The following is a 26,115-nucleotide window of genomic DNA, read 5'->3' as shown; positions in this document are numbered from 1 at the left end:
TTAAATCAATACTGCTACATAACCTTTCAAAAACTTAACAAGACTGCCTAGTTTAAAGAAAATACCTTCTTCGCTGAGCGTCACTCTGTTCGCGTTCAACTTCATCTTCAGCCCACAGCAGAGGTTCAGGACTTAACACGCGAGAAATATCCACTTCTTCTACGTCCTTGAGACTCCCTACAGCGATGCAGTTTGGATTTGCCTACAACACAAAGTTAAAAGATTACATTTAAGGCCGACGTCTTAGGTTACTGAGGCTGTATCTAAGCTGATAGATGAGACTGTATCTACCACAGACAACGTAGGTAGCTGTATTAACATAGTAGATGGCTATATATATATATGTATGTATATTGTAGACAAAGTAGACAGTAAATAAATTTGTCCATAGCGTGAATAAAGCATCAGACGAAGTGATCTTATGCTGTTCGAGCATGAATATACACCTAAACATCTTTGAAGAAAACACTACCACACACACACGCGATAATTATACCACTCGGTAGCGAGCTTATAAATAAGTTAATGTCTGAACGTGAACATGCTAATCGCACGTGCAACATTAGTTCGGTTGCCTTCCTAAGAGCGGTCATATGGCAATTGAACCTCCATGATGTAAAAGAGGATCCCAAAACTATAAAGCACAGTGATACCTTGTTGATGCAAAACGTGTTGATACCCTCTGGGTCTTTATATAAAACTTTCACAGGCTTTGCGTCTGATACAACATCCACGTGATCAAACTAGTACATAGAAGACAACAGCGAAAATATGATTTATAAAGAAAAAGGAAAAGTAACCGCAGTACTGGCTTGAACTTCAACTTTGTTCAAGTCCTATTTAGCAATAAAGCTTACAAACTTTCCACTGGGTCGAGACAATTTTGTCCAGAACAGAAAAATCTCAGTTTGGATATTATGAGTCCAAACATTTTCTCGACATTTTTAAACAGACGCACAGAAGGGATGAACCGTCTTCTTATAACTTGAGAAAAAAGGTTCGAGGAGTATACCTCTTCCATCGTCGTCATGTCATTCTTGAAGATATTCTGTATGAAGATCTCCTGTATAGCTTCTTGATGTACCAAAGTTCGCCATAACCGTTTAACAGGCTCTGCAGAGTTACGAGTGGATCTACAGGAGAGAAATATATCCAGTTACAAAAGTGGCAGGATGTTTGTCGGTCTTCGTTTGTTTGATCGGTATTGTTTCGTTTGTTCGTTCGTTTGGGCGGTCCATGGTTCGGTCAGTTGGTCGGTTTACTCAGTCGTCCGTTTATTTGTCTGAGGGGTCATTGGGTCGTTCCTTTGAGACCGCCCCTGATTCAATATTCTTTATTAATACAGTTAGAGCCATGTTTGCTTATACAGCTACAGGCTAGAGAGGTGTGGCACGGAAGCCACGACATCACTGATATTGGTTTTACCTAAAAGGAGTATTTTGTGGATCCATCAGAGCCTTGTATCTCATTAAAGCTCGTCCACCTCTTGGAAATCCATCTTGGCTTACAGGGAACTGTGAGATGAAGTCAGGGGGAGGTCCCTGGAAAGTCTCGAGTTTGTCGAGGAAAGTTTGGGTCCAGCGCTCCACCGTCTTCAGAGCCGCATGTAACTGAGGTGATAAAGAGGGTAAATCTGAGGAAAGAAGCCGAAAACAAAGCTTGAAATATGTCGGTGACCACCATAGAGCAAAAATAAACTAATACAACTAAAGTGTTAACATTCTACAGCGAATTTCAGAACATAGTCTGAATCTTACCGGTTAGTTCAAATCCCACATCTGGCAGAAAAGATTGTAAATTAGTGAGCACCAGTTTGCCAATGGTGTAATTCATGAGACACCAGCCATAAGATTCAGGATCTAGGTGATCACGTGCTTCAGTTTTCTTCCTTCGTTTGGTTGAGAAATACTCAAGATCACTTTCAGCGTCACTTTCAAACAAGTCATCATCTTCCGAGTCGCTTGCATCATCTTCAGAATCGTAATGTTTCACACCTTTCTCTCCAATAAGTGGGGGCTGAAATATTAACAAAAGTATACCACAAGGCTAATTGAATAATGCATGTCAAGTTACTTTGTGAATTCGAATGGCTCTTGAGGAATTTTATCCCTGAACTTTCAAACAACTAACGACTTTGTTAATAGAAAACTTCAAAACAATGTCATCTAAGCAACTGCGCACCTACCCCTCCCCTAATTAACCCAACAACAGTCAACTGATAACAAGCTGAGGTTTCTGTTGGGTTTCGCGAAGGGTAGATGCGCAGTGCGCAGATACTGACAATGATCACGAAACTTCAAAGACAATACGCAAAAGCACTTACAGTTACTAAAGATAAATAGTCAATACTCAATAATCGATGATTGATGAACCAAACAATTACTTTCAGTACAAATGTAGAGCACTCACACAATCATGAAGCACTGCTAGTACTCCTCTTGGTACACAAAATTATTAATAACGAAATACAATACATGGAAACAGGTTAAACAATTATTTGCAAATTACTTATTCTTGGTTCACTGAACAGACCAATTCAAACTTAACGATGTAGCAAAAAATCATGGCGCGCACCGTACCTTGCTGATAAAGTACTCCATAAGAGTACTTCTTGGTGGAATGAACTGCTCAACGTAAACAGGTTTCACATCAGTTGACAGCCACTGAGACATGGTTTCTGTCAGACTCTGGCCTAGCAGCTTGAAGTTCCATCTTTGCCGAGCACCTTGCCAATACTTGTCACCTCTTCCTCGTCCATTAGGATTGACAGCCGCTGAAGTTCTTTGCTTCTTTTTGACATCAGTCCCTACGCCTTACAAGATAAAATTACCTAATATGGATTTCCTCCTTTACGTAAACCGAATGTGATGAACGATCGAAACCGTGACTGGGTTAACACGAGCAAAAAAATAAGGGGAAAATAAACCGTGCTTTCTTAACCATTTTTGTAAGCTTTGAATGCATTAGGGTGCTCGCATACTTTCCCTTCTTTACATTTCGTCCGTTAAGGTGATGATCTGTCTTCTGGTCAAACTAGCTTAACAAGCCGGACTCCACTCTTGATTGCCCGCTTGTTCATCGAAACTAACTCTGCCCGTGAAAATCTATGTGAGCCCCTGGCTCATTTACACCTTCAAGAGGAGAGAATAAAGTATTTGCACTAAAAAGCACGCGCTCATCGACTGGAATTTGAAATCAGACTGCTGCACATATCACGTTACCGCAAACAGCCCATTCATTCGTGATCGCGCATCTAAATGTAACACGATTGCATGCAACAAGTTCTTCTGTTTTCGCCACATATAAGTTTGAAACCCACCAGCAGATTGTTGAACAGCGGTCCTCAGGCCTCCACCGAACACTAAACCCCACATGCCCGACTTGAGTGAATTTACAACCAATCGATAGAGTTGATTGGGTTGAGAATTGGACCATGCAAGAGCAAGCAGACTCAAGTATACGGCAACACACGACTCTGCCAACAGAATCCGCAGCTTGGTGCTGTTATCTTTCTGTTCAGTGGCCAGCAGCGAGAGGAGCAAGCGAACGCCTGGCCACTTGGAAGGAGCACCGGAAAGCGCTGCTGGTTTGTTTGCATCAGATGAGCTGCTTTTCTCTGCAAAGAACCACCATTAAAGTATTTAGGAAATGATGAGGTGTTTCTAAGATATCGTAAGTATATCACAACCAGTACCTGTGGCAGGCTTTGACCCACTCGAAGAATTCTCTTCCTGAGTCATGCCGGTTAAACTTTGATAGATGCAGTCTGACAAGGTTCCTGTTAGGTTATGCAGCACATTTGCCAAGCGAATCGGATGGCTGGGGGATGGTGGACCAGGCAAACTGTGCAAAACAAAGTGTTGAGGATGAAATAACAGATTGTTTCAGCATAATATTCCTTAGATAAGTTCGTCAACGTACGTATGAAGGGGCACGAGATGACATGATATTACCGGAAGCACAATGAGACATGAAATGGCGTGAAGTGACATGAAATGACAGGCCGTGACTTGAAGTGAAACAAAAGGAATTATGAACACAAATCAATATCACCTGAACACAAATCGAAGAATATCCTGCGTGAGAGATTGTAAGAATCCTAGAGGGCTGGCCAGAAACGAGGAAGCAGATACTGAGGCCAGGATGAGAGGTGGAACAGAAGGTCCTGCTGATGGTACGCGCAGGGGAGATACCAAGGAATGCATCTGCTCCACCTCATGAAGGAGAAGTAGAAGTTCCATATTCATTGCTACATAGAAAAGAACAACACACATCTTTGAACACCTCCCATTCCATTAAATTTGGCAATAATGTCTGATTGAATTGTGCTCATCTTTCGTCAACAAAACACAGTTTGGAGCTTTACCACCAATGCGATAAACTGCGTTAACGCTTCAGTAACCTGGTGTTTTTTTGTGCCACCACAACTTAGGTCTAATTTCAGCCTTATTGGACTAAAGCTGATAAAATATTTAGTTTTCTTGATCATACTTTACAGTTGAAGCCATTAAAACGAAATGAGCAGCTTCTTTGATTCTAGATAAGTCTGCCCAAAATCAAAACGCTTAGCGTCTCCCTGCTTTTTACAGGGGTCTATTGCCAAACGTTTAAGTTCAACATTATGAAAATATGTTACCTGCTAGATCTCCGCCGCTAGCTCCGTGAAGCGAACAATAATTCAGTAAAATTGTGAGAAGCTTCTGGTTCTTTTTCAGCCACTGAATATGCTTGGCTGAGCGATCGATTTTTAACGCAATGTAATTTTTATCTACCGCACTTCCCTCTTGCGATTCATCTGCTGTTCAGACAAAATATCACTGATGATTAGTAGGATAAGAAGTAGTTTGGTATCTTGAACTCTTCCTTTGCATGCATCAAACTCCCTACAAATAGGCACGCAACTGTGACAAGAAGAATCTTTCAGGCACACCATCGTCGTTCAATACAGTACAAGGTACACACATAGTAAACATTTTGTACTCATGTAATATAACAATACACATGGATAATCTGATCTTAAAGACTGTCTTATTTCAAATTATACCAATTTGTTATCAACACAGTTATCAAATAGCACACCATGCCATAATTAGTCACAAGTTGACTTTTTTCTTCTTCATACAGGACGGTAGATCCAAACTCGTTTCCTGTTCAAACCTGTCTACTAGATATCAATTCACGATCCGACCACCGTCCATCCTCTGTATAATACGTAAAGGTAAAGGAGACAACACAACTCTATCGCAGAAAATAAAAGCGTTTCATACCTGATTGAATGTTAATTTCAACAGTGTCTTCCTCCTCATCTTCACTTTCCTCTGCAACAATACCATAGTCAGACATTTTATGTAGCACTCCGAGCTCTTTTTCTAACCACTTGATGAAAAACGGTCGCAAATCTTCATCAGCAATCTCGCAACTTGATGGCAAACCGTGTAGTTCGTTGATTAAGAGTTTAATAATTGCAGAAAACTTCATCTGTTGTGCAACTACGTCCAAATGTCGCGTCTCCTTAGGCTTGGAGGGAAGTTCATCATTATGTACCTTAGAATCACTTGCGGTGTTGTCTTTGTTATACTCAGAGTCTTCATTAGTTTCGTAACTATTGTTGGGGTAAGATGATTGGTTGGATTCTAAGCCGTTTACACCATCTAGCCCCAGTCCACTCAGCTTCTCGGACACAGGTTGACTCCAATCAAATCCATTTGAAAGGTCGTCAAGACCGTCACCACTCAATTTAGACGACACAGGTTTTGACCAATCAAAATCGTCGACACTTCCACCTCCTAGATCAGGCGCTAAAGGCTGACTCCAGTCAAAATCAGCCGCTGAATCGCCACCAAGCTTGGACGAGACTGGCTTACTCCAATCGAAGTCATCAGCTCTCCCATTCACGGCTGTATCAGCGCCACCGAAGGAAAAATCGCTGAGTGTTCCTGTGCTGATCATATCACCTGTCACATCGTCTGCCATGTTGCTAGTGTCCTCCAGGGGGGAATCACCTTCCGCAACAGTGCTGGCATCTCCCGCAGATATGTCAGTAGCTGGAAGCTCCATCAATACCTGCAGCGCTAAAGCGGGACATCCAGAATTCAAATGCGCGTGAGCAGTCTTGAAAAACAGTTGCCTCTCCATGGGCGTCAAAGGTTCGTCAAGTATTTCCTCTTTGCGGATGCTTCCCTGTCTGAGATAAAGGTTTCTCACACCTGATTTCATTTTGATCTTGTTGTCGTGTTCATACATGAATCGTCTTCTTTTAATCAGGGGATGTTTGCGCAGGTAGAGATAAAAATTGAAGACATCAGGATTACCGCTGGCGGCTAAAGAATTGCATTTTTTCTCCTGGGACTTGTGTCCTGTTGGTTCAAATATCAATGTTTCCAATGCTTGGTTGTAGTCTTTCAAGATCCAGTAAGCGATGCTTCTGAGGAATGGGTCTGAAATGTTCACAAAAAAAGAGCAAGCGATCTCAGGTTATACTGTAAACCAACAATCGCTTCAGACGAGAGAAAGAAGAGGGGGGGGGGGGCGGGGGGCTTAAGACCCCTTCAAGGTTAGTACTTGAAACCTTGTAGCTATCACTTCCATAAGAAAAAGCCTAAATTTAGGTTTTTTTTATTTTTTTTTTTAATTCATCCACACCACGGTAATTAACCACCATGAAAGATTTCGCTTACCCTGAGTTGGCTCATGCGCACTACCACCTTGACCTAGCAAACACTCCTTTAAGATGCGAGTGTAGAGGGCCCCCCCTGAAGCGTCTTCCTCATACAGCCGAGCGAGGACCATGGCTAGTTGAACGTCGTGCAATCGACTGATGCAAACCTGAAAAGTGGGAGCAGAAGCAATTTAAACATAGCTTAATGCCTCAAGAACGGCTTGAAAGGAACGCCTGTTTTAGTAACACTGCTTAATCCACGCTGATATTGTTGATGTGTTGTGTGGTCTGTTCAAAGATTCACTTTTCCTTCACCGAATGAAAAACAAAAAGATATAAAGAAAAAGATGTAAATGACGCATCTAATCGTTTTCTTCTGAGTCTCTGACAAAGCCTTCGTGAAAAACTGGGATTATTTATTCAGTGAGAATGAAAGTTACATCTCCACACGACTGAATTTCTACAAAGTACCTGTATCGCATCCCACAAAGAGCCAGCCAAAAGGAAGAACGCCGCGGCGTGATCAAATCTCTGCTTTCCTAACAAAGAATAAGCATTCTTGAGGGCTGCCTTGCGCCATCTGTCTTGTGTAAAATCCCGAGCAAAAAACTGCGACATCTTCGTGTCTCTTACAGTTCTGAAAAATTAAAAAAAAGGTATAAGAAAGGGTTCAAGTTTGTTTTAAAAAACTTCAGCTATGTTGATCAAAAAAGGAAAAAGTCCACGTTCAAAAAAGACGTTCATTAGTAGAGAAAGTGGGAGAAAATTAAAATCTAAATTACCGATAAGCAATCGAAGTCATGACCTTTGAGATTAACGGGAAATATTGGATGAACTTAAGATCAATCAGTCAGGCCTGGAAAGATCTCCATGTTCTGTATTTTGTGATGAAATTGAGAAAGGTAGTTTTGAAATAAACATTGTGTTTAAATGACCGGAAATTTAAACAACCTGCACGAAACCTGATACACAAACGGACAAACTACTCATAAATTTCAACAATAAGCGAGAACAAACCTGTACAACCCACAGATTACATTCTTTTTCTTCATGGCCAGGTAAAACAGAGCACAGTCAATGGGATCTTGGTTCTTTGAAAACTGTGCTTTAGCAGTCTGCAGGGGCAAAGATTGGTTACACAAACTAAATCGTTAACCACATCAAAGATTTAAGGGTTAAATACTGCATTTTGGTCAAACACTACAAACACCCCCTTTACCCCAAAATAAGCAACCCTTCAATAGCAGTACATCTCAGTATTTCAAGTGAGCAGTCTTAAAAATGTAAAACTGGAACGCAAAAAGCTCTGGTAGTATATGAGTGGAGAGTTCCAGGACGACTTAAAAGATTTTTAATGGCCCATTAATGATAAACATTCGGAATGTGGCGAAATCATTAAATAACCACGCCATAAACTACGCCGCATTCGGAATGTGGTTGTTTACTTTCAACCTTCTCTACAAGCCCTCTCAGGTTTTTGTTGGACTGCGCACCAAACGGGTCTCACGTTGAGGTGTACACAAAGGAAAACTTTCATTATACAGAGCTGGATTTATTTGTTACCTTCTCTACAAGCCTTCTCAGGTTTTTGTTGGACTGCGCATCGAAAGAGTTTCATGTTGAAGCGTACACAAAGGAGCACTTTAGTCATACGGTGCTGGATTAATTTGTAACCTTCTCTATAGTGTATTAGTTTGTTACCTTCTCTATCAGCCTTCTCAGCGTATCATTGCTCCTCACCCACCACCCAATGCCGTAACGTCTCAGTTCCGACCAAGTGGCCTCACCTCTCAGCACAGGAGGAACCATGGCTAACAATTCCTCCTCGGATTCAGAATGAAACGCCCACCCGTAATATGATGATGACAAGCCCTGCAAGAATTTCACTCTTGACATACTCTCTTAACAAAGGAAGTCTTTGACAATTCATAGCAATTAAACGTATTTAAGAAGGTAGTTCGTAGAGGAACATTAATCGCAGCCTTAACCCTGACCCCAAGCCCACTCACCAGGAAACTTGAGAATTTCCCTCCCCACTCGAGGGTAACACAATAAAGTCTTAAATTAAAATTAGTCTGATGAAACAACGACGAGAGAAATAGGGAAATCAAGTATGAGGAGAGAGATTGCTGTCGGCATGAGAGAGGTGAGTGCCTACAAAGATGAAACAGGAGTGTTGACTGTATGAAGATGAAAGATAAACGTCGGCACAGCATAAGGAGGCCAAGTGAATGCGTTCATAGGAAACGGGAATATTTGCAAAAAGGGTGGGGTGACTGCATTTGTATCTGTCGATATTCTTCTTTGATTTGGGAAATGATCCACTCGGAGAAGGTGCATTTCTGCCAGAGAAAAACATGTCCCATAAGCGAGTTGGACTGTAAGATAAACAATAAACTTTACCCTTTCCTCAAGCACTGCCCTGTGTTTAGGAGGCAGTGACCTCATCAGGCAGGTATGATGTCTCATGGCAAGTAAAAAGCGCAACCCACACTCATCCACAGCATCTCCGCCACTCCCTGCTGTTGCTCCAATGCTTCCTGTTGTAGCGTATCCACCTCCGCCTCCACCGGGACCTCCCATCAGACCACCTACGCTGCTGTAACTTTCCTCTGCAAAGAAAAATAAACTTTAGTAACAGGCTACAACACGGTTTGTAGACCTTAAAGAATTGAGACTACAATTTCAAGACCGTCTTTTCTAATCTCTGTCAATCCTTGTTCAATCGTCCTGGAACTATTCTTAGCCCTTTTCTGTTTGTCAACTCACTCCTTTATCTGTGGTTTTACGCTATTTGACCCTGACTAGTTTCTAATTTCTCCTCACAATATATTCCCCGAATCACACATTAAGGTCAAAGGAGTAAAGAACTTGATCACCAACTAAAGAAGGTCTTGATTGTTAACCAAATACTCCTTGTCAGCGCCTTAGAGAGTATAATCAGGACAGTATGGAGAATATGCATACAGAGGGTGTGGAAGCGTTTAAGATGATACTCTCTGATCCTCGAAATTACTTGAATTGTTGTCGTTTAAAACCGGCTCACAAAGTAATGTTGTGGCTATATTTCAACAAGAATTCGACAATAAAACATTTTGAGGTACCCTCTTTCTTCGCAAACTTCACTCCTCTTTCAATTGAACCAGGACTTTCCTCCAAGTCGAGCTTGGTTGAGGCAAAGGTATCTGCCAGAGCCAACAGTTCCAGTTGTTCAATGCTGGTCAAGCCGGGAAGAGGTTTCCTGCTTAGCTGATTGGAAAGCAACTGAGCCTGGAAAAGACGAATTCAAAGTACACTGAAACATGAGCTAAGAAATGCTACATCAAATATACGACTCATTGGACCGTGGAAATGTAAAGGGTTGTATACCATTTACACTCTATGGTGTTTTTCCCGGAAATCATCGACGGAGAAGACGTAAAACCATTTTCATCCTCCAAGGAGACGTCACAAATTGCTTCCAATTAATATTTACTACAACTCCTTTAAGGCGCCTGATTGAGGACCTTCTCTACTGCCATACGTAATTTAAAAAATACATTCTCTCTTTAATTAAAAAGTATTAACATGGGGTTTACGAGGCTACTTAAGCTACCATATATGTTCATTTGACTGAAACAATCTGTTTTACAAGGCTCGATGTATCATGCAAACCTTACTCGGTGGATTTAAAAAACACAATACCAATTCATGCAACAAGACGGAAAGGCGAGGAATCAAATCCACTTTCGACGCGCGAACTGGTGTTGAGACAATCGAAAGGCGTGACGATGTTGTCAACCTTCTACACGCGCTGCTGTTGGGATCTCCCTACGTTACTGCGAAATCTCTACTGCTCTGCGACGGAAAACCTAGTAGTTACCGACCTGTGCCAAGCCGAAGTGCACCGGACTACCAGCCTGTGCCACATGAGTTGGGCTGCTCTTGGCTCTCTTTTTCTCTAAGAATCTGTTGTCTTCATCGTCGGATTCAAAACTGGAGCCATAACGCGATAACTCAAACAGGGCACTGTAGTCTGTTTCATCAGCGGATGTTCCTTGTGTTCCATCTACTGAATCAGCTAGGGGAACAGAGAGAACTGTATTTTTACGAAACTACGACATAAAAGCATTCAAATCCATGGGTACGCCAGTAGTTGAAAGCCAAACTCTTACAGAACCAAGTTATGATTAATTTCGTAAATATGAAATTTTGAAAAAAACTTTTCCTGGAAATACTTAGAACTACAAGACAAGCAACAGTGATGTCCGACCATTGCATAGGACAATTGTCAGGCCGCTGATTTCCAAACTTAAAGTATACTCCATTCTCATCTTCTCTGATTTCACCCATTTATTCAGTTTGAGTTGTCCTAAGTCTAAACAGTAAACATCCGTTAACATAAAGTACAGATCAACAAAAAGTACCAATGCTGATATTGGATAAAAGTATGTAAACTAATCCCTTAAAACTGATAAAATGAAATTATCATCACTCATGCGATCAAATGTAATTCCGGTGACAGGACTGCTTGACATTCGAAGAAAATCGATATTACGTGACATGCCAAACTAATATGAATACCTGCTGTAGCCGATCCACTGCCACTAGTGTCTTTATCAGCTGCAAGCAGAGCATACATTGGTAATGGCGGAACACAAAGTGCTCGTTCTTTTTCGTCGGGCACCAGTCCCTCTAGGTCTGGTTCGCTTGAGCTTGACACGTTTCCAATGCTCTTCATGCTACTCATGCTGCTAAGACGTGGCCTGCTGTGCGCTGATTGGACGACAGCTTTAGTGGCGGCTTCCATGGCCTCACGGCCAGCAACACAGTACACCTACGATAGAGGAAAGCAGCTGTGATTCACTGAACAGGGGCTTGACCAGATCACAAAGGGCACCAATCTCGTCGTTGGCAAAAGTCATCCATTTTTTTTTGCTACAAATCCAAGATCACCATGCCAAAATAGGAACTCTCAATTTCTTGATGGGCGAGAAAATTTATTTTGTACCTTTAAAAACGTTTGTGCCACAACATTGAATTATTATTCGGTATATAGTAGGTACTGATTATTTTAAACAAGGTGATTTACCTAAATGCTGATGCGGAAGAAATTGTTTAATTCAGTTGACGTAGTTAAAGTTCTTAGCGTAGTTACAGGAAAATTTTTGGCGGACTCTAACTAGTGGGGTTGGCGGTGTCTCCTTAGATTTCATGCTGAACTACAGTAACACACTATTTAATATAAATCATACCAAGTGATGTAATATCGCCCGGACTCTCCTTAATTTGCCAAAGTTCATGAGTTCCATGAGATGCTTGGGATGAAACTGAGGTAAAACAGGAGCTATAGTTCCGGCTCCCTCAAACAAACCAATTCCACCCCCTGGCGTTAGTGACAAGGGGACAAGCTTTCCTGACCCTCCCCTGGACACTTCGCTGACCTTCTGCAAGGTTACGGTAGGAGCAAAGGTCATGGTGTCCGAGGGGGAGAGGGTGCCGTCCTTCATTACTCTCCATTGTGAATACACCTGCATTTCGGTGCCCAGGCCTACCACAAGGACTCCATTGCGTATCCACGAGAGTGCTCTTGTTAGCAGCTGCCATTTGTTCTCTGATGTCAAATGAACACTGTGAAGAAGCAGCCATGTTTCCTTGCCAGTGGACGTACTCTCCCCTCTCACAGTTGTATTGGCTATTCTTGACGCACACCCCAAAATAAAGGCTTCATTGCCGATACAAACAGTTAGAATGTACGTACTATCCTCGGCGGAAGTCCATTCTAGACGAATCTGTGAATTATCGGTGAGAAACTTGCAGTCGAGTTTCAGTGTGTCCTCCAGAATCCAGTCCATTCCTCCTGACGATTCATTCTCCCAGATACACACTGAATAGTCAAGCTTTTCTTTTTCCTGCTCTTCAGTGTTCCTGCAGAGCGTGGCAATCCTCCCTGTGTAGGCACAACTGAGCGATAACACCTCCCCGGGTGCATCCAGTCCTAACACACGGCTGTCTGAATGCTCCGTGGAATGAGCACATTTCCTGCCATCTGACAGCCATGAAGTCTCTTCCCACGTGAACCGACCCTCTGAAACAATTTCCCTGCATGACCAAAACCTTACCTTCCCATCTGAACACGACGACGTGAACAAATACCGCGCTGGACAAGTCGGATTTACCGCAGAGGACGACATCTTATCAGCAGCTCTGGTAGCTGTTTTAATTGTCGTTCCACTAGGAAGCGGAAGCTTCTGTCGACAAACACACCTTGATACGATACTACTAGTCACGTGCCCTGATTGGGGCAAGTTTAGGGGACTCGCACTCCTGTTGGAAGCGCTACTGTTGCTTCTACTTAAAGGCTGTATAACCTCTGGGTAGGTCGATAGCGACTCCAAGCCTGATCCTTTCAGACTCGTTTCTGGTTTGGTAGCAGTGACAGTGACCTGCCACATGTAAATTATAGACACAGTATCACTTTGCTCATCGTTGATGTTCTCAACACCGACCACGTAAAAAGTGTCTTCAGATCTGTGCGAACTTTGTTGATGATCTTCCTCATTCCCACTACTCGGTTTCTCGTTAGAGGAAAAGAAACAAGAGGACTTTACGGAGCTATCTGTGAAAACGTGCAGTAATAATGGCTCTCGTAGGACATCCTTAGAGTCAGCTAACGAACAAAGCTTCAGAATACAGCCAGGTGTTGCGCCAGATTGTCTACTGACTATTGACTCAATGAAGCACTCAACAGGAACTGCACTGCTGGGGCTTTCAAAATCTAATGAGTCTAAACTCCCTTCACTACCACTTGAATACAGAGTTGAACGTGTTCTGGTCTTGTTGCTTGATATATAACCTTGTAAAGTTCTGGCATCCAAGATCACTTGATAAAATCTGTAACAAGTCCCATCTAAGGCCAAAAAACACGCACAAGGAGCGACAGCATGGGGCGGAATCGATGTACTGCTGTCGAATGAGATCAGGGAGTGAGAGAAAAGGGTTGGAACCCAAGCTATGTTCAGAAAAGCATTTGGGCGAGAGGAGTTTACACGCGTGAGCTCCATGACTCCACCACTCTGCCGTAATGGTGACACGCTCTCCACCTTCCACACAATGAGTTCGTTGCAATGTAGCTTTCGAGTTTTGCTTTTGTCATCTATCATACTTAGTAACTCCACATTGTTCAAATTGTCTTCGCCCTTTCTCGCTTCCATTTCGTGACTTGACGTGGAAAGCATCAGGGGCAGCTCTGGATGGGCTAAGATGTTAGTGATGGGATATCTATGTCCACATCTGCGGGCATGATGAGAAACACTAACAACAGTAGAAAATGATGAGTTGTCAGCAAATGCAAGTTGCCAGAGGTTCAGAGCACCGTCTCTGTGCGTTGAAATCATGATAGCCGTAGGATGCGTCCCTCCAGTCAAATTACCAAAACTTGAACGGGAAATGTTGAGTCCCGTTCCGTTGGCTTTTGTTGCCGTCCGCTGACCTGCTAAGACTACGTCACTCTTGTTGACCATCACGTTCCTCAGAGCTCGGACTTTGTCTTCCCTCGGACAATAAACAATGAGCTTGTTCAATAAAGAGTTCGCGTCTGCAGGGGGAAGAACATTGGGGATGCGTGATAAAAAGCTAACTTGAGGCTGTCTGTATGGTACACCATTCTGCACGTCAAGCCATTCCACAAGCCACACCAGAAGTGAACCATCTACGGGATGAACAGCGAGAAGTGTGTCAGGGCTGTTGTACCACTCGTGGAGAAGATTACCAATACATGAGGATACCACTGCGGCGTAAGTACTTGATTCCTCAACGTCACTAAGTGTGTCATCTTGGATGTGTTTTAAGTAATCTAAAGGAGTTCTTGGTCTCGGTGTGGAAGGGATCTTGATTTCTTTCGCCATCTCTGGTGCAGATATTTCTTTCTTGACAGCTATTGAAAAGATAAAAATACCCACAGCTGTAAAAGAAATTCATATTTACCCCAACCTTTGCAGATGCCTTCCTGAAAAGAATTAGAACGCTCGTCGCTTTGCTAAGGTTAGGCAAAACTCGATTCCTTGTGACTCTAGGAGAAGTCTTTTCTGTTCCATCAGAAAATTCAATAGGTTAGCACCTTTTGGGGCACTGGCTCTGCTCTGGCTTTTAAGCATATATCTCTTCATCTTTTTGAACATTTTATGGCAAGAAATGGACTAGTCTATTTCGACAACCAACAGAACTCAAACTGCACTGTAAACAAAAAATGCTAATACATTGAAATCGGATCCTCTGCGTGGAGCCTTTTTCTGTGAAAAGGTCGCTAGGGAGTTCACGCCTTATGGAGATTATGGCAACTCTACCTAAAGTGTTATCTAGCTGATTCTTACGTTTGTAAGATTCTGGAAATTCCTCGTCACTCGGCACCAAGAGCTCTGCCTCACTGTTGGAAGAGTCATCGCTGATGTCTATACTCTCCACTTCAAGAGCGAGAACTGGTGCGCCAAGACACGACTCAGCCGCCATGGTAAACTGAATTTCTTTGTTGTTCAACCAGTGAAGAACAAAACTACTGTGATTACTGCTTGAGATGGAATCAAGCGAGGACAGGATTGGAATATCATTCAGAGCATTCACCGCAACAGCGATGTGAAATTGCAAGGCTGATGGCAGTTGGTATCTCAGTAGAGGATCTTCTGCTGTGTCATCCTTGGCTGCAGGCTTTTTCGGTTGCTGTGATAAATGCCACATGCACCTGTGATGATTCTTTGTGGGATGGGAGGGTGAGGCATTGTGGTCACCTTGCTTGATGGACTCACACCAGATGCGGCAGACATTGTCAGTGCATGAAGTAAGAAGACAGTTGGCTACAGTTGAGCTAAAAGATGATAAGACCATAAAGAAACAAATTTTTTGATATTTAGACTTGGCAATTCTTCAGTGAAGTTAGCCGGTTTCTGGTAATTTTAAATTTGTACCCTAAAGTATTGACCTAAAAGTGTCTGTCTGAGACCAGGAAAGTAACACACACGGTGAAAGACCAAGTAATGCATAAAATTAATATGGAATGGAATGTGGAATAATAATTTCAAATATAAAACTGAAAAACATTGTTTAAAATTTGAAAATATTAACCCTTTTCTTCCTTTACCAACACCATTATACCAACCAGAATTTGCTAATAGTGATGAGAATAGAATTACCAATCAGGAAGGTCAGTGCAGTTTGACACCAAATTCTCTTAACCATAAATAAGTTACAGGGAGGTATATAAAAACTGTAATTAAGGCAAGTTATCAATTGGATCTCAAGAGTCTAAGGGTAATATATCAAAATCTCACACACTCAAGAACTTGTCGGGGGTAAGAAGTAAAGAATGTTTACATACACAGGTATATATTTGCTGGTTTTTCTCCAAGAAATTCCTGTCACTGGTCCAGGATGAGCCAGATACACAAAAGTGTAGTCTAAAACACCACTGTTCAGAAACTGTCCTCTTTCTTGCAGCTCTTCAGTCTCATATTGTGGATTGACTGCAAAGTGCAAAAATGTAGAAGATTAAATAGTGCCACGCACATTTGCTGACTGGATGTAGTAAGAGAATAAGCTGCAGCAGTATCTTGTTTTGGAAACAATATACATAGATTGGTTAGCTTCATAGACCTGTTTCATTTAACAATTAACATAATTTCCAAAACAGAACAGGCATCAGAACAAACTTGGCTGCACCTCATGACACACACTGACCTTGGTTGTTGTCAAACCACACTTTGATAAGACGATCATGCTACAAAAAAAAATTTAAAGCAAAGAGAGATTTAGTTCTAAAAGCTTTTTTCATTTAACTCTTCTGGCCTTTTAACCATTGTTCATCTGGGAGTTACTAAAAGACAGCTCCTCTTCACAAATATCAACACATTTCAAAGCTGAAAGGTGATGAGAAGTGATGGCAAAGATATCAATTTCAGAATATTGTCTGATTCAAAACCAAATTCTCAGGACTAAACTTAAAGGAAATACATGAAAAACTGCACAAAGACCTAATATTGAGATCTTGTGAGTGAATGGTTTTAGGGTCTTTATTGTCACAAAATTTCATGTAAATTACATTAAAACAGGAAAAGACCTGAACTGGAAGAAAAAAGACAATTTAAGACACACATATCAACATCTGTAAGGTCTTGACAAACTTCGACATAGACACACAGCATATCTTTGAGGTTTACCTTTCCAACTGAACAGAAATACTGGCCATCAGGAGAAAACTGCAGAAGGTGAACTGGAACAGAAGGCCTAAATCAAGAAGGCACAAAGATTACATTTTTATCAAACAGAGAGAATGTTTGTGTGAAAACAGATGAATTAATGACATCAGCAATGTCAATAGTGTAATGTTTGTAGATAGAAATAAGAGAGATGATAAGTTTTGAGGTCAGTAAAGAAATAGAGAATTATGTTTGTTTTGTCTTGTCACGAGTGTGGGACAAAAAAAAAACTTCTGAGTCCCCATGAGGAATTGCACCTCAGACCTTTGGATTCCACACCCCAATGCTCTACCACTGAGCCACAGAGACTCCATGGTGGGCGAGGTCTGTTACAAAGTTCATATGAAAAAGAAATTTGTTTGTACAGATATGAAACAACCAATGCACAGAAACATATTTGAAAACTAAAAGCTAATATAACATACTACATACTTGCATGTCCAAATACATGTCCAAAACACATTCTCCTCTAATAAGTTTCTCTGTTCATGGTAGTCTTCACAGCTCCACAGCTGAATAAAATCCCCTCCCACAAGTAGTCGTTTTCCTGGAAAAAAAAACAGAGCAATGAGTGCTCCAACCTTGACATTGTTGACAAAAGTTCAATCTTTACACAAGGTTAATGTTTTTCCATTTCCATAGGAAAAAAAACCTGTGAACTATAATGTCAATAAATAAATAAAAACAACACCAGCCTCCTTGCAAACTCTTATTATTACCACTGCAACATGAGCATTTCTTGGCCCATGAGAAAGTCTGAGTACTAGAGGTAAGTTAGCCAGCAAAAGGACTGCTAAAGATCTGGCACTACTGGTAAAAATGAGTATTAGCACCAGACTAGCACTTGTCCAGAAGCACTAATAACAAGGAATACTTGATGGCTTAAATAACAATGACATAATAATAATAATAATAATAATAATAATAATAATAATAATAACATGTTCAACCAGGGTAAACCCTTCAGCTGAAACTGTTATAAATGGGTGCCCTGGGAGACTAAAAAATTAACAATTAAAGAAAAAATACCTGTAACACATGAACCAACAGAAAAATGTAAAAACTATTTACAATGTTGATGGATAAAAACCAAGAATTATATAACTATATTAAAAAAATCCAAAAGATTTTCCAGAACTCTGAAAAAAAATATCATTAAGCTGTGTTTTAAAAATCACTATAGAGTCAACTTCCTTACGATGCAGTGGCAAGTTATTGAAAGTCTGGGCTCCAGTATAAAATGTTCCTTTCTTGGCAGATTATGTATGGACTTTAGGAATTAAAATACCTAAACCATTACGCCAAGTGGAATAAACATGCAAAGACTTGATAAAATAACTCTTAAAAAGATCTTGAGCAATGTGATGGAAACGCTTAAAAACAAAAGTTAAATTGTGCATAGTAGAACACCCCTTAAGGGACTTGCAACTTAGTTGCCATAACAGTTGATGGCAACTAAGACTACTTTCCTTCAGAATGATTCTTGCAGCCCTTGCTTGATGTCATTCTTAAGATTAATAATAATAATAATAATAATAATAATAATGACTCTAATATCCAAACAGAGTTGAAATACCTTCTCTGTTCCACGACAAACAAGTAATCCTAAAGTTTAGGCAAAGTTCTGCAGATTTTTCCCAATGAAAAGGAAAGCCCTAAAAAACAAGCAAAAGTGCAAATTCATAGTCTGAAAAACTTTAACCTTAAACGATTAAATCAAACTTAAGAAATACAGTAAGTATATATACTGACATACATGGTTGTTACCAGCTGTTGCTGATTTGGCATCAAATATGATAACCTGTTTTCCATAAGATGCTGCAATCTGTTAAAAAATAATGATAATTTGTCTCAGATTTAATTGTGCAGACATCCTTCATATTCCTATGGTGCGCATAAATCAAGTGTGTGCACTCCTTAAAGTGTTGTAGAAAAAAATTCTCTTTAAACAACACTTATACCACTGATAAAGCTAGAGTTACTCTCTGCTAAGCCTCCCCAAGCCTAAATAGAGCTTCTTTCATGCTCTCCAAACTTTTTGCATGCTTCATATCTCCAGGGCATGCTGATGCAAGGCTATGATTGGCTGTTCTAATTTCTTTGATTTTTGTTTTACAACACTCATTTGAAAAGCACTCTACTGTAACACTGCTTTGATTTCATTGCACAAATGTACCTTTCCATCAGAATCACAGCAGTCAATACAGCTAACTTCTTTATAACCATACAGTGAACCAGGAATAATCTGCACTCGAGTGAAGCCACTCAACAGGATAACAACATCACAGCCAGATGCATAGGCCTTGGAAAACAAAGAATACCAAATACAAAGCAAACAAACGTATGTCAGACTATAATCTCAATTCAGTGTTCATGGAATATATTTCTGGAATATATTTCACGTCGATAAAGAGCATAAAAAAATTTGCTTTAGGCTTCTGTGATTAGCCTGAATTTCCACAATATAGTTCAAGACCTGATAGCATTTTCAAAGCTTACTGTAACAAAAAGAAAAGTTTTAAAATGATATATATCAATCTCTAGAGTCATTTAGTTACTGGGCTAAAAATCAATTTATAAGCCAATTTACGAGGTATTTCTTATGATTGAAGGCGAAATAAACATTGTCATTCATTCATAGTGGTACCATAATTGATATGTTGACATCTGCCTTCCTCTGAATTCATTATTTTCTGATCAAAACCGTAAACCAGTAATTAAATTATTCAGCTCGAACTGTACCGTGAAAGGGTGATCATCTACACTGCCAACGGCGATTGCAGCCTTGTCGTCGAATGTATTCGTCGCCCCTGTTAATACCTGATGAAGTTTCATTATCAAAAGATAGAATCATGATCATGTTTTGGAAAGAGAACGACAAAAACTCTAGTTCGCAACACAGAAAACGCCGCCATTACTTGACATGAATTTGCCTCAACTAGAATCGAGAAATCCGCTGGTTGATCATTGCAGAGTCACGTTGCTGGTCAGTGGTTAATCCCATTAGGGAAAATAAAATGGCGGACTTGGATGATGGTGAAGACGGAAACGATTTTTTCCGCAGTTTTGCCGATGTTCCCTTGAATCCTCCGGAGAAAAGAGATATGTGTTCGAGGTGTAAGTAAGTAAACTTTGGTCATGTTTACTTTTTGTTATTTCCGCTGTCATTGCTGTGAAGATTGACGTTCTAATAAAGCAGATAGATGAGTAAAGACTGTGTACAAATGTCTAGCATATACATACACACACACACGCACACACCCACACACACACATATATATATATATATAAGTAACAATATTACCTTCTATTTATATATATATATATATATATATAAATTAATTTTGTTTTTGTAAGATGTCATACAGGTTAAATACATGATTTCCTTGGATTCTTAAAAATTCTCTTTCGTTTTATAGGAGACCACTTGCAGTGTGCCTATGCGCTCATTTTCCTTCTCATTTTCTTCAAATATCGACTACGATTCACGTGTTGCAACATCCTCGTGAGGTTTGTCCTATTAGATTTATATTGTAAATGTCTCTTTGTTATCCAGAGTTATTTGGGGAAGGAGGGGGTGAGTAAAACGGCTGCTTACCAACGATCTTACACCACTGTTAATATTTTTTAGTCAAATTTGTATGACCTATTCATATTCACAGCTTCTTATTCCATGATCAGTGGCCACTCCATAAGCAAAATTAATGAAACCCTTAGAAATGCACCTCCAGAAAATTTAGAAAATGGGTATTTTAAAAATGTTACCTTGACATATGATGCAGTTTAAAAATTGCCATCCTCATTATTATCATTATCATCATAAGGGCTGTCAGTAAGTTTTTAAGCAGCCATTACATTGGAGATATCACTTTTAACAGTGTAACAGAGTCGTAGCAATCAACATCCTCACCAGTAGCATTTACATGTGGTGAGCTCCCCTTGAAAGCCCCCCTTGAAAGCCCTAATCAGAATCATCCTTACTGGGAGTCATAGTTGTCACCAGGTTACTATTACTTAAAATGATGCTATTCGAACATGAACATCATGATCCTATAACACAGGCTTTAGACAAATGGTCTGAAGCAAAACATCAGAATGTGCATCAACAGAAATACAGGGGAAGGAGATGTCAAAAATGATACTGTGCATGGTTTCCTAACTTGCTGCTATGATGATTGAATAAAGGAAACTCCTCTTTCTAGGAATCCAGGCTTTTGACAACTGTACCACTCCTGGAGGCTTGTTTGTCTCCAGATAAAATTGTCATCAGACGTGGGAGAAGATTCCACAAAAATGACTGGCCAGATCTCCATGAATTACTCGACAAACCAACTACACTCCTTTTATATCCAGGACCTACAGGTTGGCACAAAATTATCTTATAATTAAACCTTTTGCACCCAAAATCAATATGTCAATTTTCTGCATTGTCTGCTGTACACTTTGTGGTAAAATCAAACCCTATCTCTGTGCTGTTTTTTTTTTCTCATCACCTTTCCGCCTACTCAACAATGTAACTTGCTATTGATGGGAGAAGACTCTTTTTGGTCACTGACAGAAGGGAAAGAGTTAATTACTTTGTTGTATCCCTCTCTTGTGTAGGAAGCAGTGGCCTTGGACTGCAGATCAAATGATCAAAGTTAGCTTTAAGTACAGGGTCATGTTATTGTGTTGGTGGACAAGACACTGTAGTCTTACAAGGTCCCTCTCCACTCAGGAGAATAAACTGGCATTGACACACTGTATTACACACTGGATACCAGGCTCACCTCATCCTTTATATTATATAGCTTGACCACATTTTTGTTTTGAATTTTCATCAAACTGACCATATCTCTTTACTTTCAGCTGAAAATATAAAAACACTGGGTGAACCTCCCTTAGGAGAAAATTATGATATTATTGTCCTTGATGGAACATGGAGACAAGCCAAGGATATTTTTCATAACAATCCATTTTTATGTCAAGCTAGACAGGTATGTTCATAAGTGTCAAAATGCCTTTTGAATTTTGATGTTGTGAATTAAAGTACTGCAAATTAGATGTAATATTTGTGGTGTTCTTGAATTAATTCAAGGTGCAATTAGTGCATGACCACATCAGTGAATACGTGATCAGAACCCAGCCTAACAGTAAAAGTTTATGTACAGTTGAAGCCATTGCTTTGTCATTATCTATTCTGGAGAAAAATGAGGAAATTGCAGAGGTGAGGCATGATGTATTAATAACTTCATTGTTTTATGACCAAAGTACTTGACATAGTCTTATTGTTGTGCTATTATTATTGTTGTGCTATTAAGTTGATGTAAGTAGTAGCAAATTGTTAGAATACATCAAACACTGTCTTCCTAAGTTGTCCAGGAACAATATCAGTATCTGGGCAACTGTCCACCTACCCCTCCCCTAGCCCAACAATAACCCTAACTTGCTATCAATTGACTGTTGTTGGATTAGGGGAGGGGTAGGTGGGCAGTTACCCAGATACTGATATTGATCTATTGTCCCTAAGAAACAAACATACTTTAAGACTGAGGTAACAGCCAGATTGTTTCAACCATGGAACGTTGAACCCTTTGATCCCCAAGAGTGACTAACATCTGATTTCTCCTTACAATATCACCCCCTGAATCAAATTTTAAGGTCATGAGAATATAGGAAATGATCACCAACCAAAGAAGCCCTTGATTCTTTCACAAATTCTCTTTGTTAGCAACTGAGGTAATGTAAAGAGAACAGAATGGCAAATGTGCATGATGACATGATGATGTTAGGGTGTAACAGGTTAAGATTTGATTATTAAAAAATAGGTGCAACAACTTCAGCTCTGAACCTACTAATGATCCAGCTTACCGTGAAGTCTCTGTTGCTCAGTGAGAGAGCATCGGAGCGCCTAAGCTGAAGATCTGAGGTTCGATTACTCATAAGAACTCAGAATTTTTTCTCTGTCCTACGCCCGTGACAAGACGAAAAGACATCTCTCTTCATTTCATTTCCGAACTTATAACTTTACCGTCTTTCTGATTCTACTAACTACAGCGTTGAATGTTTCTAGTTTGCAGCGTAATGTCTGTAAGATACTCTCAGCTTACGGTTGAAAACGAACAATTCCTGTGTTTTTTTTTTCCTCAGACTTTAATTCGACCTTTGAGGGCATTGTGTAAAATACAGTTGGAGCATGGTGCTGTGGTACATTTCAATAAGGAAAATGAAGACGAAATCATGTTAAGAGCGTAAGTGGAAAATCTTGTGATGAAGAAGTGAAACTTGTTTTAACGTCAAACTGGCAATTTATTTCGTTTCCCGATGTTACTCTTGTGAAAATATAGCGTGGAAATCGATTTGCATCTTACTTTTTCTCTTTCAAATCCTTTTTCAGTAAAAGACAAGAACGAAGTCATAGAAAGAAAATGGGTGGATTGAGTGAAAAGGAAAGATGACAAGATATAAGAATAGCGTCCAAGGAGAAACTCGTGATTGACTATTTAGCCTTCCTTTTTAACCTTCATTTTACCTAACTGGGGCTATCGCAGAGCTTCTGGTTTGGATACCGGTTTACAGAATTTGTCCAAGATAAGAAGAGGTAGACACGGGAAAACTTCGGAGTCCTAACTCATTTGCTTTGTGGAAACAGTTTTGTGAATCTGACTGTTCATATGTTTTTAAGATAATTTGTTTTTATCAACTTAGTTTATAAAGTAGCTTGGCCTTCGTAAAGAGTTTCTAAAGCTAAGGGTGTGAGCGTGAGCCCCCGTCACTTTGTTCATGTGCTTTGTTCATGGTGCGCTACAAGATTTCAGTACAGGATATGATAATGTAGCATGCACTAGCAAAACTTTGTCCCTTTTTATTTAAGTATCTCTTTGTGCACATGGTTATCATTGAACCCAAAACTGTCGCACTGCGTTCACCAAGACGTGGCCACTCTTATGCCTTTTTTAGCTCTTCTTTACCCCTAGGCAGAATTTTTCTGTAAATAAAACTGAAGAATACTTTAACATGCTTACATTTTTTTTATTACTTCTAGTTACACAGCTTTCTTATTTGTTTTGTGTTTATTTAGAGCGTTTTATTTTAGCAAAATTATAACTTATTCAATATTTACCCCCTGTCAAACCCCTGAAAGCGAACAAGATAAACCTTGTTTACACTAGCTTGTCGATAACCAATACCCGAGCACAGTTCAAAAGCAGTCCGTTTGACCAGGACTGTTGTCAGTGTAAAAGCAAACGTATTTCCTCAGGCGCGACCCGTTAGCGTTCATACTTCAGCAATTTGCAATTGAGTGTCCAAAGTAATCTAGGTTTGCTTGGGTTTCACTTAACCTTTCTCTGTGACTGGTCCTGAAAACTCGACCATCCCTTTAACCAATCAGATGTATAACTAAAAACAATCGCGACTTAGTCATTTGCGTTTTCCCGCGCTTCAAACAATTTTCTCGTTTTCACTTTGATTTCTCATTGGCTAATTCCAATTTAAATCTTTGTTCTGATTGGTCGCTGGGATTACTTTGGTTGTCAATTCAAAACTGCTATGTTAATCGGTAATAGCTTTAGCCCTGGCATTATGAGCCTTAGCAATGAGTTCTGAGGTCTTTATGATTCCTTTACTGACTCCAACTCCAATCAAACTCCCAAAGAAACCGCCAACCATGGCCCCTACTACGGGCACCGGAATGAGTACTTGCCCTACAATGGTTCCAGTAGTTCCTCCGATAAACTGGCAACCCGAGTCACACAACTTCCGTCTTACAGTAGACTTAAACTGCGAGTTTGTTATCAAGCCTTTATCACGCTGCATTTTCGAACGCGTCACACTTCCGGCGGTTAGAGCGATGTCGACCAAAACTGATATTGCTATACCTGCCGCAGCTTGCCCCAGGGCCATCGCAGCCGTTTCTATGCCAACGGTAGCCGTGCTTTCGGCGGCTGTTGACGTTACTACGATGGCTGTCTCAGTGATGACTTCCTTGACAGTTATTGCATTCTCCGAGGATTCACCGCTGGCCATCATAATATGAGCGCTGATGTCGAGAATCTCGTCAATAGCTCGGAAAATTCCTTCAATCTTAGCTTGCCTTTTTTTGACGGAGAATGGAATATTGAAAAAAGCAACGTGGAAAAGATCAGCTATGTACCCAATGATTAACTCTTCATCAATTTCCAGTGTAATTATCGGCTTAGAAAATTTTTGGGCTAGAACCCAAACTTCCAAAGTTGTTCCCTCGAAAACCTCCGAAACTGGACGTGGAAAACTAGCCAACGATAGCATATCTAACCGCACTTTTATCAATATATTATCTTCGTCTTGGTAGATATTTCGAAAGGCATTCGATCTTTCGCAGTTTCGTAACCAAATGAAGACCGGATAATGAGGTCCAAATTTTAATCTGTCGCTGTTGCTTGTGCGTTGCATAACGTGGTCAGAAATCAAGGTTAGCGCCATTGAAATTCGATTGCGGTTTACATGAGTAAAGCTTCGAAAAGAATTTTCGTGAAAAGGGTCGAAAGATTGGTCAGTGTTTTCCACTGGTGGAACAAGTTCCGCTGTGTCCTCATCGAAACCGATGTCGCACTGTCGTGATATACGTTGCAGCATCCATTTGTTGCATGTTTTGTATTCGTAAACCATAACACATCGTCTGCATAACCTAATAACTGCAAACTCATCTTCCTTTTCAGCTTCGACCCGATCAAGACTTACACCAGCATCGACAGGCGCTGAGTCCCGTAACAGCGAAAAATCTTCTTTTTTCTTTTTCAAGAATGCTATCACTGAGTTAACCACTTTCTTCATACAAAGCAGCTTTCTCCTTCAACGGAGTTTATCCTAACGAGCTAAGATTGTATTGTCATGCTGAAGAAAGCATCGGCGTGATTCTACGGTTGCACCTGCTCCGGGGGCTACACTGAACCTCGGGAAATTTCAAGCCATTGTTTTCTGCGGATGAATAAAAACATGCCAGTGAAACAATTGGAGAAATGCTTCGCTATTTATGCGTGTAAGGCGTATAGAAGACCGAAAACACCACAACATTAGCATAGGGGAAAATCTGTTTGGCTGGCCGATAGATTTCACGATAAATTACGCATTTAAAATTGATGAAGTTTGTATCGATAGTAAAACGAGTTTTTTCCTTATTAAATTTTTATAACTCGTCGGTGAGTATAGTTCTATAAATTTCGAAAAGATTTTTCTTAGGCCAGTTTGCGAGCAGTTCTTGCTGCGAAGTAA

At 40.4% G+C, this 26,115-nt stretch overlaps 3 protein-coding genes across 5 annotated transcripts in view; 1 reads left to right on the top strand and 2 right to left on the bottom strand.

The window, feature by feature from the left end:
* LOC131790359 (dmX-like protein 2) overlaps nt 1–19,827 on the bottom strand; it is a 24,626-nt gene extending 4,799 nt beyond the window's left edge. Inside the window, exons 1-29 of one of the 3 annotated variants that reach the window (XM_059107559.2) lie at nt 19,627–19,827; nt 19,061–19,186; nt 18,641–18,709; nt 18,461–18,539; nt 17,317–17,431; nt 16,846–16,912; nt 16,367–16,406; nt 16,008–16,152; nt 15,010–15,497; nt 11,893–14,573; nt 11,222–11,474; nt 10,525–10,718; nt 9,763–9,928; nt 9,062–9,270; nt 8,360–8,530; nt 7,676–7,773; nt 7,130–7,295; nt 6,678–6,825; nt 5,268–6,437; nt 4,637–4,798; nt 4,054–4,249; nt 3,695–3,843; nt 3,320–3,616; nt 2,580–2,812; nt 1,758–2,016; nt 1,426–1,633; nt 1,013–1,133; nt 654–743; nt 66–202 (exon numbers count right to left, since the gene is read on the bottom strand). In XM_059107559.2, the coding sequence (XP_058963542.2) occupies nt 66–202; nt 654–743; nt 1,013–1,133; nt 1,426–1,633; nt 1,758–2,016; nt 2,580–2,812; nt 3,320–3,616; nt 3,695–3,843; nt 4,054–4,249; nt 4,637–4,798; nt 5,268–6,437; nt 6,678–6,825; nt 7,130–7,295; nt 7,676–7,773; nt 8,360–8,530; nt 9,062–9,270; nt 9,763–9,928; nt 10,525–10,718; nt 11,222–11,474; nt 11,893–14,573; nt 15,010–15,497; nt 16,008–16,152; nt 16,367–16,406; nt 16,846–16,912; nt 17,317–17,431; nt 18,461–18,539; nt 18,641–18,709; nt 19,061–19,186; nt 19,627–19,719 (8,330 nt within the window). In that variant the 5' untranslated portion in view covers nt 19,720–19,827. The remainder of the gene's footprint in view (nt 1–65; nt 203–653; nt 744–1,012; nt 1,134–1,425; nt 1,634–1,757; nt 2,017–2,579; nt 2,813–3,319; nt 3,617–3,694; nt 3,844–4,053; nt 4,250–4,636; nt 4,799–5,267; nt 6,438–6,677; nt 6,826–7,129; nt 7,296–7,675; nt 7,774–8,359; nt 8,531–9,061; nt 9,271–9,762; nt 9,929–10,524; nt 10,719–11,221; nt 11,475–11,892; nt 14,574–15,009; nt 15,498–16,007; nt 16,153–16,366; nt 16,407–16,845; nt 16,913–17,316; nt 17,432–18,460; nt 18,540–18,640; nt 18,710–19,060; nt 19,187–19,626) is intronic. The other 2 variants (XM_066165881.1, XM_059107561.2) reach the window with 2 other exon arrangements.
* LOC131790361 (tRNA-uridine aminocarboxypropyltransferase 2-like) lies at nt 19,143–23,879 on the top strand. The gene is made up of 8 exons (XM_059107563.2): nt 19,143–19,225; nt 19,858–20,005; nt 20,304–20,394; nt 21,087–21,246; nt 21,733–21,860; nt 21,962–22,090; nt 23,014–23,114; nt 23,261–23,879. Exons 1-8 carry the CDS (start codon nt 19,177–19,179, stop codon nt 23,319–23,321), a joined length of 867 nt encoding a protein of 288 aa, XP_058963546.2. The 5' UTR covers nt 19,143–19,176; the 3' UTR covers nt 23,322–23,879.
* On the bottom strand, nt 23,732–26,115 carry LOC131790360 (uncharacterized). The gene has a single exon (XM_059107562.2). The coding sequence runs from the start codon at nt 25,675–25,677 to the stop codon at nt 24,418–24,420; it is 1,260 nt and encodes a 419-aa protein (XP_058963545.2). The 5' UTR covers nt 25,678–26,115; the 3' UTR covers nt 23,732–24,417.

Source organism: Pocillopora verrucosa, chromosome 4, assembly GCF_036669915.1.
Source record: "Pocillopora verrucosa isolate sample1 chromosome 4, ASM3666991v2, whole genome shotgun sequence".
NCBI classification, from domain to species: Eukaryota; Metazoa; Cnidaria; class Anthozoa; order Scleractinia; family Pocilloporidae; genus Pocillopora; species Pocillopora verrucosa.
Note: the sequence above shows the minus strand (reverse complement) of the source record. Positions and strands in the feature narration are given on the sequence as shown.

Bases quoted from the DNA above. Each gene is read 5' to 3' on its own strand.
- LOC131790360 (XM_059107562.2), bottom strand. From the start codon at position 25,677: ATGAAGAAAGTGGTTAACTCAGTGATAGCATTCTTGAAAAAGAAAAAA.
- LOC131790361 (XM_059107563.2), top strand. From the start codon at position 19,177: ATGCATAGGCCTTGGAAAACAAAGAATACCAAATACAAAGCAAACAAA. The intron at 19,226-19,857 runs GTATGTCAGACT...TGATCATTGCAG, and splicing joins CAAATACAAAGCAAACAAAC to AGTCACGTTGCTGGTCAGTG. The intron at 21,861-21,961 runs GTATGTTCATAA...AATTAATTCAAG, and splicing joins TTTTATGTCAAGCTAGACAG to GTGCAATTAGTGCATGACCA.